At 37.7% G+C, this 14,886-nt stretch overlaps 3 protein-coding genes and 1 non-coding gene across 7 annotated transcripts; all 4 read right to left on the bottom strand.

Annotated features, from left to right (window-relative positions):
• Window positions 1-156: 156 nt before the first annotated feature.
• LOC109165048 (protein REVERSION-TO-ETHYLENE SENSITIVITY1-like) lies at window positions 157-3,720 on the bottom strand. Of its 3 annotated transcripts, none has more exons than XM_019313656.1 (3): window positions 3,611-3,720; window positions 1,232-1,521; window positions 157-623 (listed from the first exon to the last, which is right to left on the bottom strand). In XM_019313656.1, exons 2-3 carry the CDS (start codon window positions 1,505-1,507, stop codon window positions 180-182), a joined length of 720 nt encoding a protein of 239 aa, XP_019169201.1. In that variant the 5' UTR covers window positions 1,508-1,521; window positions 3,611-3,720; the 3' UTR covers window positions 157-179. The 3 variants fall into 3 exon arrangements, with proteins under 3 accessions (XP_019169201.1, XP_019169200.1, XP_019169199.1); XM_019313655.1 differs by having other exon boundaries at window positions 3,615-3,720; XM_019313654.1 differs by lacking the exon at window positions 3,611-3,720 and adding an exon at window positions 3,368-3,604 and having other exon boundaries at window positions 157-602.
• Window positions 3,721-4,293: 573 nt separating this feature from the next.
• On the bottom strand, window positions 4,294-8,710 carry LOC109165040. Its single transcript, XM_019313640.1, has 3 exons — window positions 8,423-8,710; window positions 7,233-7,561; window positions 4,294-6,730 (listed from the first exon to the last, which is right to left on the bottom strand). The coding sequence occupies exons 1-3, from the start codon at window positions 8,658-8,660 to the stop codon at window positions 4,817-4,819; spliced, it is 2,481 nt and encodes an 826-aa protein (XP_019169185.1). The 5' UTR covers window positions 8,661-8,710; the 3' UTR covers window positions 4,294-4,816.
• A 1,335-nt stretch (window positions 8,711-10,045) lies between these two features.
• TRNAE-UUC lies at window positions 10,046-10,117 on the bottom strand. The gene has a single exon. It is a non-coding gene; the product is annotated as a tRNA-Glu (tRNA).
• A 324-nt stretch (window positions 10,118-10,441) lies between these two features.
• LOC109165428 (protein RETICULATA-RELATED 1, chloroplastic-like) lies at window positions 10,442-14,766 on the bottom strand. 2 transcript variants are annotated; one of them, XM_019314177.1, is made up of 8 exons: window positions 14,179-14,763; window positions 13,359-13,520; window positions 13,150-13,242; window positions 12,962-13,077; window positions 12,321-12,419; window positions 11,909-12,214; window positions 11,623-11,787; window positions 10,442-11,172 (listed from the first exon to the last, which is right to left on the bottom strand). In XM_019314177.1, the coding sequence occupies exons 1-8, from the start codon at window positions 14,569-14,571 to the stop codon at window positions 10,878-10,880; spliced, it is 1,629 nt and encodes a 542-aa protein (XP_019169722.1). In that variant the 5' UTR covers window positions 14,572-14,763; the 3' UTR covers window positions 10,442-10,877. The 2 variants fall into 2 exon arrangements, with proteins under 2 accessions (XP_019169722.1, XP_019169721.1); XM_019314176.1 differs by having other exon boundaries at window positions 12,962-13,242; window positions 14,179-14,766.
• Between the last annotated feature and the right edge of the window lie 120 nt (window positions 14,767-14,886).

Here is a 14,886-nt window from a genome sequence, read left to right as displayed (position 1 = left end):
CTTCGATGATCGAGTTCATACCAAAATACTCGATCCACTATACTTATCTAGGAACGTGTTATCCCCGAAAAAGTATACAATAGCTCAATAATTTGCATGGATGATTGAAATATGTATAACTCCGTATTATGTAATCTTCTCCAGTGAGAGGTTAAGCTATTGCACAAGAGTCTACATTTCTACCACTTGAGTAGATTCTTAGCACAGTATGTACCAAACACAAACCATCCAAAAACAAGGAAAGAGAAGGACAACAAGGCAATCAAGAAATGCCATCCAGTCATGGCTAGTCCCAAGCAGAGCACTGTGATGCAGGGGAGAAATGATCTTAGAACAGAGAAGCCGTCGACCCAGTGGCCTTTGATCAGCACGAGAGCCGCCACGCTAACCATGTTCCACCCCATTGACCCGCCATAGCACACCCGGTTGAGGCAATTAGCCACAAAGGAGTAGCAGTTGCAGGTGAAGATGTTGTAGGTGTGGTGCTCGAAGTGGCATTGGCTCGAGTAGAGGGCGTCGTCCCAAGTGATCGATGTTCCATTGTCTGCGTGCCGGTATCTGCAGCTGCAGGTGTGCCCCGCGAGGTGTGGGGGAAAGCAGCACTGAGTGAGAACACAAGAAATCTTGTCAATGAATCGGTTAAAGAAAGAGGAGCAACTTAAAACGTGCACGTATGCACCAAAAGACGTTGGTTCATGTGGAAGAGTTCGGGTCGTTTGAGCATGGAGTATCACGAAAGCAAGACACACCACAATCAGTAGGCAAGGAAGTTCACCAATGTGGGGCAACCCTGCCAAGTCGGTGAGATTGCTGACTTGATAATCATAATGTTACAAGTTAAGTTTGCCTTCTTAGTTTGAGCCAGTCAGTTAGTTATGAGCAACATTGTCCTGCCAAGTTGGTCAGACTGTTGACTTAGTAATCATAATGTTACAAGTTTGATGAGCAGGAGTGGCCTATTAGTCCTGTTGGTTTGAGCCGGTCAACTATGAGCAACATAGGCTAGTTTACCTCCTTCTGGTCCTTTGCCAGCTAGGGTCACAAGGCGGGTTTACCCAGTGCACACTTCAGATGGTGAAAGGAACAACAAAAGAAAGCGAAGTAATCACGCTACTTAAAACATGTAGGCATGTACCAAAAGACTTGACTCAAGCAAAAGGAGTTTGAGTCGTTTAAGTTCAACAAATAGTAGGTAGTAGGAGAAAGTTGGACCAGATAGGGAAAATTTTACCTTTGTTCTATCAAGCTGATAGTATCTGGCTACAGCTCCAAATGCAAAATCATCGACATTGATGAGGTAGGAACCCGAAAAATCTAAGATCACACCATCTTCCCTACAAATGCCAACATGCCCAAAGAAAGGCGTCAGCCAAGACACCACCGGGAGAGGACACCAAACTAAGCAACAAGGGAACTTCGAATTCTTAGGATCTATTTCATCAAGTGGCCACAGCACATGCCGAATCCTCTTTCTCCCCATCCCGAGAGTAGTAGAGGATATGTCCATCGCAGCAAGCCTTCCTGAAAGAATCTTTTTATGAATCCAAAATGACAGAATTCTTAGTCATAGAAAAGAAAAGAAAAAAGCCATTATAGAAAGATAGTGGTTAGTTTAGTTCATAGTCAAACTATAACAGCTCCGAATTATACATGAAAAGGCAGGGAGACAAATTCTGGAACATTGTGGTACATTGTGGAAAAAGAGTGCCCAAGTATATCATATATAGTCAAACCAAAACAGTAATGTAATATACACGAAAAAGCGGGGAGACAAGTTCCATGCACATTGTTGTCATAGTGACAGCGAGAGATGATTAGCCTGAAGAAACAACAGCACATGAACATGTTCAAAAGTTCAGTGTATTAACCATTAACCATTCTAACCGGACTTTCTACTTTCATCAAGAATAACGGATTCGTTTACATGTTTTAAGGTTGTTCCAAGAAATATAATCATTTCATCTCTATTCATTTCTGCCTGCTTAATTTTGGTTATAAGGGCATAAAACGTATAAAACAATTCAGTGCCCTCACGATTTCAACTACTCCAGCAGGAACATTCTTTTTCAGACAATTCTTCTGTCCTAATTCAAATGCTTGCAAGGAAAGAGTATTGCACAGATCGAAAGGGTAAAAAAGGCAGCTTATTCATGTGATTAAGTTGAAAGGAAACGAAAAACAGCAGAGGGGAACATAACAGAAAGCAATTACACTCGGAACCTTATCTCATCAAAGACGGTGGACTCAAACATGGGAAAAACCAACTTGGCATTCTTCATAAAACGTAGGGATGACCTGTTGGAAGCCGGAGAGTAAATGCCAAGGGATTACAAACTAGCAATCCTTGGGATACCACTATACTAATCCTTTGCCGATAGTCCACGAGGTGACACTGCAACCAAACACTACTAATCCTTGGGATACCACTATACCCGGAGTGTTGTGATGGACACAAATTACATGCTTAGAGTGTCCATTACAATGCGGAAACTCAGTTGGTTCCTAGGTGGTAGATTGTGGGCAGTGACACGAGATCGAGCCTGGCAATTGCAGTGTGGAAGATACGTATACCCAATGTGGTGGGCTCCACTATCGTGTCAGGCTAGGGCAAGGGAGTTTTGTCTTTTGTGGGCAAAAATATCTATTACAATAATTAAAAGAGTATCAAAATCCACAGAATAATTACAGAACTGCTTTCCATGCCCAAATTGGTTGCCATTAAAACCAACCTGAAACTATAAAACATCATTAATTAGCTGTTACCAAGATTCATGTTCCTACCTTCCCCCTTCCATTTTTTTCTCCCTAGCTCTATCAAGATCTAACAGCCAAATTTCTTTGAGTTTCATTAAAATCAAAGACATCAGCTCAAGTACATTCTTCCAGAATTAGAAAGTTGGAACCTTTTCTACTGTAAAATGCAGGAAAACATTTAGTTCTCATAAACAGCACTGTATTAGGAACTCATTAAATTTCTTTTAATCTAAGTTACACAGAGAACCCTTCAAGGCAATATTTAAGAAAAATGGCACCTTTTGGACTCCACAACCAAAACCCATACCCAAAAATTATCAGAATATATATATATATATATATATATATATATATATATATATATATATATATATATATATATATATATATATATTACAAAAAATAGTGATGGATCTCAGCACTCTACTATGTTTATTCTGAGTGGATAAGTTGATTAACCACTGAGTTCTTTGATTATTGGTTGTCATATTCAAACTTAAAATCAGTTGATTGATAAGTAACAGTACCACGTCTCGAATTGAACGGCGGCCAACAAATAGAATTATAAAAAAGAAGATAAAATATAAAATGATGAAATGAAATAATATGAAACCTGTAAAGAGTGATGAAGTCGAAGGAGTGTGAATAAGCATGGTGTCGGGGAAGCAGAGAAAGACGAAGAAGAAGAAGAAGAAAACGGAAAAATATCAGTAAATGCCTTTTCTACTAATTTGGACTGTTGTACCATTTTCTGTTTTAAATATTCTTTTTCTTCTTTAATTTGGGTATTAATTATTCTTCGTTTTGGCGTAGAGAAGGAGACAGAAAGTAGTAACGGTGGGTGCATGAACCTTACTTACATCGACGCCATGGTTTCTTCACTCGCACTATAACTGCATACTAACCTTGCTTACGTGTAGCTTCGGCAGAGCGGGAACCCACGTGGATCAACCCAATGTTCTTCATGCAGGCCTGCTTTTCACCTAAAAATATTGTTGTTTTTACTAAATTTTTTAATTTTTTAATAGTACCATTTTTAATGACCTATTTAAGTAAAATAAAATATACTATAAAATTATTAATTATTAGGAGATTGGTGGGAGATTTTATGTATAACATTGGTATAAATGTGTGGGCGATGGAAGCTGAAATCTTAAAGATACTTAGAACAACTTCATTTGACATGCAGAAAAATTTATAATAGCTACTCAAAAATGTATTCTGGGTGAAGATTGTTTTATAACTTTAATCAGTAAAGGACTGCAAAGAGATCGTTTTGGGTGAAGACTGTTTTGTAAGCTAGATTGTTTTGTAACCTTAATCGGTAAAGGATTGCAAAAAGATAAATCAGTCTGGGTAAAGATTGTTTTGTAACCCTAATCAGTAAAGGACTGCAAAGAATAAACCAGTCTATCTATTATCCAAACACCTTATAACTCTTAACCGACAAAAGAAATAAACTAGCTTAGTCGTTACCTTAATGTGTGCTTAGAATGAAACCTGTCATGTGACTCTAACCGACAAAGAACTATAAGAAAGTAAATTAAGTATAGTTTATTTATAATTAACAAATTCAAACTAAAAAGGCTAATAAACACTCCTATAAAGAATCAAACTTGAACATATTCAATATGTTGTGATTCCGGTTGATCCATCTACCAACTTAGCTTCTATGTTGTCTTGGTGTACAGTGTACAGTGTACTGTCCCTCTTCTCTTGATAAAATAATAATAATAATAATATTGTGCTAGTTCATGTGATTTTGTAATAAATACTACGGAGTATAACTTTTTCGTATAACACACACTAAACATTAAACATCTCAGTAGAATCGTTGATGCATCTTTTAAACAGTAGAAAGAGAATCTCCGGCAGCCTGAACCAAGATTCCAAGAAGGCAAGAACAATCATACCATTATAGCCACAAAAAACGACGGCAAGAAGTAGGCATACGCGCATGGGAATATTGTTGTTGAACTATATAGTCAGACAAGAGAACAGAAAACCGGACAATACACAAAAATTCATGTGGAAATTCATGTGCATTTTAGAGACATGAGGCTTAGAGGAGAGAAACGAACGCTGCTGGATCCGTATAGGGATGGCTTGGTGCATCATCAACATTGGCACAACTATAATCCACCAAGATATCGGTTATTGCCAAAGGATCCCTTCCCACATCGCCATCCACAACAGTAATATTAGTTTCCTCGGATGTGGCACAGATTCCTGCAGTGTCGCCTAGGAGGACTTCCAGAGGCAACTTAGTACCTGATGAGTCGTCTTGTAATCCAAAATTCACCTCCAAAATAGGAATCTCGAAATCCAGAGAAGGCACTGAATAGCGGCATCCTCCCAAGATGTCTGTGCTAGACCGCTCTGAGGCATCATCTTCAGCAGCTTCACCAGCACTTCCCAGAGACTCGGGATTAGTCTCTATCTCGTCTCTTAAGGGGCGTTTTGTACAGTTATTTTCTGGGAACAAGATACTCGGAGGATATTTTGAAGTTGTTACATTGATGATGGCATGATCGATGGGATTCGCCAAGTCATTGGCTTCATTACTTTCATATGCGCAGCTCTCGTCTTTGAAATCAACCACTTCAGATGCTTTGGTTTGCTCGTCGTTTAACTTTTGCCCTGCATCTTGTTCAATTGTAATGTCACTGGAAATTGAAACAGAATTGCTCTTATTTTGAGTGCTTGGTGGAGGTGAATGCACATCGTCTAAATCCTCCAAAGTGAACTCAGGAGCTGTAACTGTAAGAATCCGCCTATATTTTGAAAGCATGCCCTCATTCTTTTCATCTCTAGGAACTGCCCCACTCGGAGCACATTCCAAGGGATCACCATCCTTCTCATGTATCTCACCGCTATGTTCAGAAGCAGTAACTTCAAAATTTTGAGTACATTCCGCAGGAGAGGTAACAGATGTCGATAAGAATCGAGAAAGTGCTGCAGCTAAAGCATTATCAATTGACGAAGCTAGATTTCTCTTTACTTCAGGAGAATTCTTTGAAGGTTCCAACACATGGTTGTCTTCCTCTTCCTCTCCACACGAGAACTCAGGGGCGGTAATCACACGACTTGGATGCATACGTGGAGAACTTACGGAAATTGATGAATTATCAATTTGGCTGGCCAATTTATCATCCGGAAAATCCATTTTTAACTCTGATGCCAAATTAGAAGGATGATCATTTCCATCATTGTAGAGAGAGCCAACATTAGAATCAGTGCATGAAAAAGAAGGAGCCGAAATTCTATTGCATGAAGGCATTCCAGTATATTGAGAGTTCTTAGCAAGAATTTCTAATTGCTCCTCCACTCTCTGAAGCCTCACTTCCATGCTGTTTATTGGCTTAAGCATGCTTTCTTCAAATCGTAAACAGATATCTTCAATCCTGTTCACTCGGTCAACAAGTTGTACTAGAACTCTCTCTATATCTGGCATATTATTTTTCTCATCAGCAGTCAATTGTTTTGGAGATTGAGGTTTTAGCCCATTGCCTACAACTTGTTGCTCTTTATTAAGGTCCATGGTGGGAAGCAAAGATTGAACAGGTTCAGATGTAAGCTGATCATCAGCATGCAAACTCACATGTTGCTCATCAACTGTCGATCTCTGTTCACAGTGAAGTCCATTCATATCATCAGTCATATTGTGCCCCCGTGCTGTAGGACCCACATCATCATCCTTTCCCTGTCTATCAGAAGAATATTTGCCATTTGTTCGGTTGGCCCCTGATTTAGATAATTGCAGAAGAGTAGGAACAAGCATTGCCATTAAGGAACTTTGGGCTGAGCTTTCCACTGGAATAGAGTGATTTTCTGAATCAGTAGACACAAATGGATCACCAAAGATGTAAACCTCATCTATATATAAACAGTCTTTGCTTTGAAGAGATAACAAACGGATCGTAAGTGAAGCACAAGGTTCAGCATCACTAATTTGGGCTGTAGCCTCATAAAGCTCCTGTAGAAAAACAATTAACAAATTACTACAAAGGAAAACATCTTTTAATATTTTGGCCTTTTTTGCAATTAATTGATCAAGCCGCATGAAGTAGGGCCAATGACATTAAAGAAAAACTCAAAACAGAATGCACCAGAGAAATGAGGATCCAATGATCAATTCAATTCGGTAACAATTGCAAATAGCCAGATACAAAGGAAAAGCTCCATTTATCGAAACAAGATCATATTACCCAGTGGAAAATGTTGAAAAACAATTTTTCTTTTTTCCAAATATTTAGTGAGAATAGTGTTTTATTCCTGTCTCTTTTTTTTTTTCAATTAGAGAACATGGTAAAGCCATGTCTTTTATACTTCTACTAAGGAGTCACATCTGAAATGAGGAGAGCCAAATGAGACAAGAAACGTAAAACTCGTGTGCAGTGGCAATGACAGCAAAATAAGATTAAAAACAAGAGACCATAACCAGTTTGAATGAAAGGAGTATACATTAATATCCATACCTGGACACTTCTGCCACCTTCCTTAGCAGCCTGATTTACCAAACAATTGATTCCATTCTCAACAACAGGTAAATCAGAAACTTTGACATCTACCCAATCCTCTTCACTGTTGGAACCAGTTTTTCCTCCTTTAATTACCTTCCGATGTTGCTTGGAAGCATCTTCAATCCCAGCCAGGAGAATTTCACCTTCTCTTTCAGCCACACTGCAGCGAACTGTACAAAGATACTGATTCTCACCATGTAGCGAAGACGCATAGTATATCTCATACACACGTGCAGTGCTCCGAACATAAACCTGCTGGATTTCATGCCTTTGAGCAAAGCATACTGCAGGGAAAGGAAAACTAAGTTATAATTGGGAACAAAAATGATTAAGTTAATTAACTTGGGGAGGGTGGAATTTCTTACAACCTTAGACAAGAGTTGATAAAACAAAATTTCTTTTTGGACATATCATGAGAAAAGTCTGGCACAATATAATTCAAATAAGGTAGTAGGAGACAACAATGAAAAAAGACTATTTTCATTCACCATAGAGGCTCTCAACCAAAAGAAATGAACTGTAATCAATGATAACTACTAAATCTAAATTTAGCAGAAAAACAAATTCTTACTCCCCTATGAGATCACACAATTTAGCCTCATTCATAATATACCTTCGATCTTAGCAGAAAAACATTTTAACCTCCATCTCCTGTATGATAATCACACTGGACCATATAAATACTTGGAAAACCACAAGCATGGAATTCGTTCCAGGTAAATAATCATTATTGAATGCTCTAAAGTCATATCCTCAGTTCAAGATTTGCAATCATGATTTCTCAATATTCACAAAACAAAGGCATAAAGAATTACACTGAACGTCACAAGCTCACCTAGTTACCTAGTAGCTTCAATCAGTGAATCAACTATAAATACCATCACGAAATTTACCAGCAAGCAGATCAACACTTGAGTTACAATTATAAGCATACATGAACAGCGACGTTTCTTTCACTAACTAGAACAATAATTTGTGGAAAAAAAATAATAATAATAACACTTCAAGTTGAAAGTATAAATTTAATCAATTGAACGAAATCCTTATCCAAATGCTAATCGAAATCGAAGCTTTTAGCGAAAAACAAAGTCACAAATTCACTTCCTCTGATCAGTAATGACAAGAAAAACATGACGCTAACTTACTTTTGATTTCACAAGGACCAGAATCAAGTGAGGGGGGCTTAACGATAACAGGCGATTTCGGAATAGAATCAGGGTCAATTGGCGAATCAGAGGACTCAAATGTGACGGCGCTTTCCAGAGAGCCGTGAGCAATTTGCCAGTTCGTCACCGCGTCGGAGCTCGGCGAACTTTCGCCACTGTAACAGTAGCTATTGCCGTGATCATCGCCGTCGGTCGGACTAATCGGAACCATCACCATATTGCGTTAATGTTCATGCGTTTTCTGCAAGCCAAATATATATATTATACGCGATTTATAGGTATTGATAATGTTTTTGGAATATATAACTAAATATCTTGTGCTTTCCTAAAAAAAAAATAGCTTATGCTTAGTTGGTACTTTTGTCCTTCTGATCGAGAGAGATCATATAATCGAACCCACAATATTACATTGTAATAATAAATTAATAGGGTTTCAATTAGTCTTTATTTTTATTATTACTACATTGTAATATGATTATAATCGTTCTTTATTTTTATTTTCAAACACAAGTGACTAATTTATTAAATCAAAATCATTACTCCTTATTTTTATTTTCAAGTACAAACAAACTACTTATTAAATCAAGATTCAAAATAAGTAACTCAAATAGTTTCTGTGTGATAGATTATCGACAAAGATACATGATCAAGTAATTTTTATTTGCATGTGTAAAATTACACGTGATGATAACAAATTAACTCGTCAAAATTAATAAGTAAATTTTGTTCTAGGCTATGGGTATAGGCCTTTTGGTTACAATTATTTAATTACAGAGTGAGAAATATGGTACTCCTATTATAAATAAAGTGTGTCTATACTCTTTGAAGTAATGTCAGTTAGTTTCATCTCTAGATCAGTGAATAAGTTTGCTTGTGGTCTAGCTAGGGGTGTTCGTTCTCAAACTGGTCTCTCTATATGGTTTTCTTCTATTCCTACTTGTCTTGAACATTTGATTTAATAAAAATTTAGTTTTTCCTTTCAAAAAAAAAAAAGAAAAAAAAAAAAAAAAGAAAAAAAAAGGTGTATCTATACTAGTGAACATATCTTGTTTCAAGTGTTTTTTCTTTGTTTATGGTGAGTACTTTTAATTATTGTGTCATAACATGAAAGATGTCTTGTAAGTGATGAAAATAATTAATTAAAATATAAGATAAAAATACTTGGCCGATGCTTGTGGTGTATGATAAATTATTGAAAAGCCTATAATATTTCGTTTAGATTCAATTAATTATGAAAATTCCAAATATTGCCCACCTTTAACTTCTTTGGAATTCTGTTTGATAATATAAATTGTATTTTGTTAGGAAAATAATTTTAAAAAGAAAGGATACAAGGAAAATTTTCAAAAGATTCCAAATATTGCCCACTTTAACTTCTTTGGAATTTTTTTAATAATATAAATTTTATTTTGTTAGGGAAATAATTTTTTTTTTTAAAAAGGAATTTTTTTTAATAATATAAATTGTATTTTGTTAGGGAAATAATAATAAAAAAGAATACAAGGAAAATTTTTAAAGAGTAGGTAACTTAGTTTGAGAATAAATAGCCAATTAGCCAGCCACCAGCCCACCACCCCTTCAAAACATAAATTCCTAAAACGTTTCCGTTGCCGGGAATCGAACCCGGGTCTCCTGAGTGAAAGCCAGATATCCTAACCGCTGGACGACAACGGATTGCTGGTTACTATTATATAGTTTTAAATAAAACCCTTTACATCCCATTCAAAAAAATTCATGAGTTGAACCAAACATACCAATAATAAAGTAACCTGCACAGATAACTCAATTGATACTTGTGTGTTAAATTGTAAGCAGAGATGTAGAATTAAGACCAGCTTGATCCTTCTACCTAAGAGAATCCCGCCAAGCTAGAGTGTGAAGGCCCTTTGAACAGAAATTTTGCTTTTAGTGGGCAAAATAATGAAGTGGAATAGGCTGTTTGGCTGTGTGGTGGTGAATAAAGAATAAGAAGAATAAAGGAGTTATTGCAAAGAACTATAGCTAAAATGAAGAAAAGCATTAGCATTCTAAGAATGAAAGCATTTAATCTCAACAACAAAACTTTTCACCTAGGAGAAACACAGCTCTAATTAAAGAAAAGAAAAGAAAAAGACTAGCTTAACTAAATGGGGAAACAATATGTATTTTCCTGTTAGAAGAAAGTAGCTCCAACAATCTCAAATCTTTCACACTTCTTTATTAGAATCATAAATTCTCAACATCACCAAAAATTAGCTAGAGATAAGGAGCAAAATTCCCCCCAGCATATCACTCTCTTGATCACTGTAGGAGCTTGTGTGGTGGCATCTGCATGCATCATTGTCAAAGAAACTTTCTTGGTCAGGCTCTCACGAAGCGAAAAACTATCATCTGAATCGGCAAATCCTTATCCCAGACATGTGCAAAATCGAACAATTGGTTGCTATTGTATCAACTATGCTGTTCTATTTGCTGTTGCCTTTTTCCTGACTACTCTTTTTCTCCTAGCTTTGGGTGGCACTGCTTCGCCCTCAGTGACTGAGCCGCCTTGGCCCTGTTTGATCCCAAGAAGTCCAAGCCCAGATACTATGGCGTTCTTGGATATAAACCATTTCGAAGAAGTCTGATCAATACCCTCGGATGGTCTATTGTAAGCTGCTTTCAGGAGATCGTCTGCATGGGCCAGTGGATCTGGCTCCACCCCGAGCCAAGCCAGCCTTGATGTCTCTCCAACGTGAACATTCATTACCCTGAATGCAATTAATCAAATGTTCATGATTATCCAATTTGACAAAGAGAATCCAACTATGGTGATTAGTAGTTGAACAAAATGATATCTAGGAAAACAACCAGCATAAATTAAGATAAGGTATTAAAAATAAATAAAATCAAGACTGAAAAGGTGGGGACAACCAAAAGAAGAAAAACAAAAAATCGGGGGCACCTCCAACCAAGTTGGTCAGAATGTTGACTTGGTAACTACAAGGTTACAAGTTCAACACCCAGAGGGAGCAACCTAATGACCTTTTTGGTTTGAGCAGGTTAGCTATGGGCAACCTAGGCTGGTTTACCTCATGATCCTTTGCCGACTAGGGTCACAAGGCAGGGTTTACCTAGGGCAAACCCTCAGATTACCCTCGCCACTCAAAAATCATCTTTAATGGCATGTATCAGAGTTGATAAAATCCATAAACATATACCTGAGGGCGGTGCTAAAGCAGAGAGCAACTCCAATAACATCAAAGTAGTTCATCATTGTTTGGTCAAAGCCACACAACAACTGATAACGCAGATTTGCATATAGGCCAAGGAATGCTCCATAACCAAGTGCGTTATTGCTCACTGATGGAATACTCACAGACAACCTACCAAAAGCAATCGAAAATATTTACACAGAAGAAAAGTTGTCGGGGAGGCACAATACTATTTCAATGAGAAGGATGGCAAACATTAACACAGGAAAATATTGACACAAGATGTGCATACCTTCCCTCTTTTTTACTGGCCAAAAAATTTGATATACCACCTTGAGCAGCTCCCATGGTTAATCCAACCATACACAACTCAGCAGCCTTGTAGAAGAATGATTGAAATCTCTTCTGCATATCAAATTCTCTTAGCGGATAGCTCTTTTCAAATATATTATTTGGGAGCTTTTGCAATGTATTTTGCAGATCAAAGCGGAAAGTGTTTCCATATGAACGACAAGGAGCAAGAGACCACAGCACAATAGCATTACAGGCCGTTACTGTGAGCACATTAACTAGGGCAAGATCCCACTCTTGCTTTATCCTACATTATGATATGATAAAAGCAACGTAAGTTCATCAGGTTAATAGTATTCAAAATATTTATTAGGTCTCATTTCCTTTTTAAAAAATATAAATCAAACCAATACCTCTCCTTGCGATTTTTAACCTCCAACAAAACTGAGCATCCAATTGTAGCTGCTTGCTCAAGAAGAAACTTGTACAAAAATGCTGGATCTGCAATCATCCTGTACAATTAAAAAGGAAATTTCAAGATGAATCAGGAATCTGCCAAAATATCACTGAATATTGAAGGAACATTAGATTATTAGCTATTGATAGTTAAAGGAAATAGAACTACACATAACAAGGAAAAATTATATGAAACTTCTTTAGCTGCCTTTTTTCACATTTTCTTTCTTAAAAAATATGAACTAGGAAAGTGGCACCAGAAATTCTGAATTAAATGTAAATTTCATTATTTCATGATATCACTATTTCATGACACATGAGATTTTTTTACTCTTTTTAGCAGCTCTATTTGAATGCGTAATACCAGACCCCAGATTCAAACTCTTGGTGCTTAAAATAATTTTAAGTATAATATAATTTTCAAGATCAACTTCCGTTAAAAACCAAAAGCTTTGGAAGTTCTTTAAAAATTTGGGTTACTGATAAGCTCAGTGTTGCTTTTAGTGAAGGTAGCCTCTGCCCAACCCCAAGCCAATACAGTGGGAAATGGACAAAGATTCTGCACAAATTTGCAAAATAAAGCGGGCACCTTAATTACCTGCCAATAAACCCCCTCGAAAGTCCTTGAGGAATCGACCGAGAAATGAACCTAGCTGTTGTAGGTCTGGCATTTATAGCCAAAAATTTCACCATTTGTGCAGAGCTGACCAGACCCTGGATGCAAACACTGTTCAGAATTCTGCCAATAGATATCATTAAACTAGAGAAAACAATGAGACAATTTACCATCTCATATGCTTGCCTTAATCCAGCTGGTAAGTCCATCATTGTCTTCTGCCACTCATTCAAGACCGCATCAACAAATTTCCGATCAAAAAGCTGGAAAACATTAGAAAGTTATTACTATCATAGTATTACTCCATATCCAATTACCTGAAGTTAGTAGAAATATACAATAAGGCATGATCAACATAAATTCTTGCAACACGAGTTACCTCTTGAAGAATCATTCGCCTTCTGAACAATCCACCCTCATCTCCTTCATCGTCATCATCAAAGTCATCCATGTAATCGTCATCATCACCATCATCACCTCCATCACCACCACCGTGAAAAATGCTTTTCCCAATATCTCCACCTCCACCTCCAGTTGAAAGCTATCATTTTGTCAAATTTAAGTTAAACTATTTAGCAAAAGAGATGTTGGATATTCCCCACAATAGCATTGAGAATATATAAATAGAAAAACTTTTTGGCAGTATGGGAGGGTGGAATTTCTTAAGAATAATCGGGTAAAGTTTTTCTTTCAATACACAAGTTGATTTGACTTTGACCTACATTTTTTCTACTGCCTTTGTCTGGAAAATTTTATTTATTTGAGGTTGAGCCATGGAGGTTTCACTAACTTCATGAAAAGATAGAAATTTCTATGACCTCAATTAAAATCACAGAATCATGGGAATATAGTATTCCACTTGCAATGCCATTGTTACCCTGGCAGCTTTTATCTTAAGAACAGTTTTTTTTTTCAAGATAAACAGGACAGGGCGATGTGTGAAACTAAAACTAGTAATGTATTCCTGGCAGAGTTTCAAATACAATAACCTACTTCCTCACTACTATCCACAAATAACCCAAATTTCTACAACTTCATTGCCATCTCATTCTTTTCTTATCAAGTTATTTCCATGGCAGGAATTGCTCTCTTTGAGATAACAAAGCTACTGCTTTTCTATCAAATTCTATGAAAAGAAACACAGCTCAACAAGTAAGAACTGCAGCATAAATTTATAAAAATAAAAATAAGAAACGAACCTCAGGGCTAGACTTAGTTTGTTTCTGGGTCATATCGAGCTTGGATTTCTCCAAAGTAACGGCACCGAGCGATCCATACTTCCCTCCCTTCATAACTGGCGCGAACATTACAGGAGACCCCGGCGAAGAAGTTGAGGACGGACAATCCGCCGGCGGCGAAGCCTGAAAGCAGCGCTCCAAGGCTGAAACGGCATCTCCGTCCACCACAGATGACGACGAGGCCCTAATACACGACTTCCTCATCTTCCCGGCCACTGCCTGCGGCAGCGGCAGGCGGTGAAGGGCGCCGGCAGGGTGCAATAACTGCTTCGGTGATGAGACCACTTTGGAAGTGGGGATTGTTGAGGTGTAGATAGGCATGAGTTGAGCCGTTTGGAACACCGTGTGAGACATTTTCTGGGAATTTACTGCTTCGAATTATCCAGTTTGGATAGATTGGCGGATTCTCCTGCGAAGGATTAGCGTTTTCTCTTCTATGGCTTTCCTTGCTTTCACTCTCTATACTGGAGAGAGTGGGGAGAGAGAACCGAGGGTGAGGGAGGCGTTGAGGTTTTGAAGATGGGGACGAAAGAACCCAATCCGAAGTACGAGTCGAATCGCTGGGTAGGAGGACGAGTTGACTCGGATGCATATTAGTCTCACCTAACTCGTGGTGGTCATAAGCCAAGGCCCCAGGGCCACGCGCGCCCGTTATTGGTGAAGTCACTA

This window comes from Ipomoea nil, unplaced genomic scaffold (genome assembly GCF_001879475.1).
Source record: "Ipomoea nil cultivar Tokyo-kokei standard unplaced genomic scaffold, Asagao_1.1 scaffold3069, whole genome shotgun sequence".
In the NCBI taxonomy this organism is placed as follows: Eukaryota; Viridiplantae; Streptophyta; class Magnoliopsida; order Solanales; family Convolvulaceae; genus Ipomoea; species Ipomoea nil.
The sequence above is the reverse complement of the archived record's forward strand: the minus strand, read 5'-3'. Positions and strand labels throughout refer to the sequence as shown.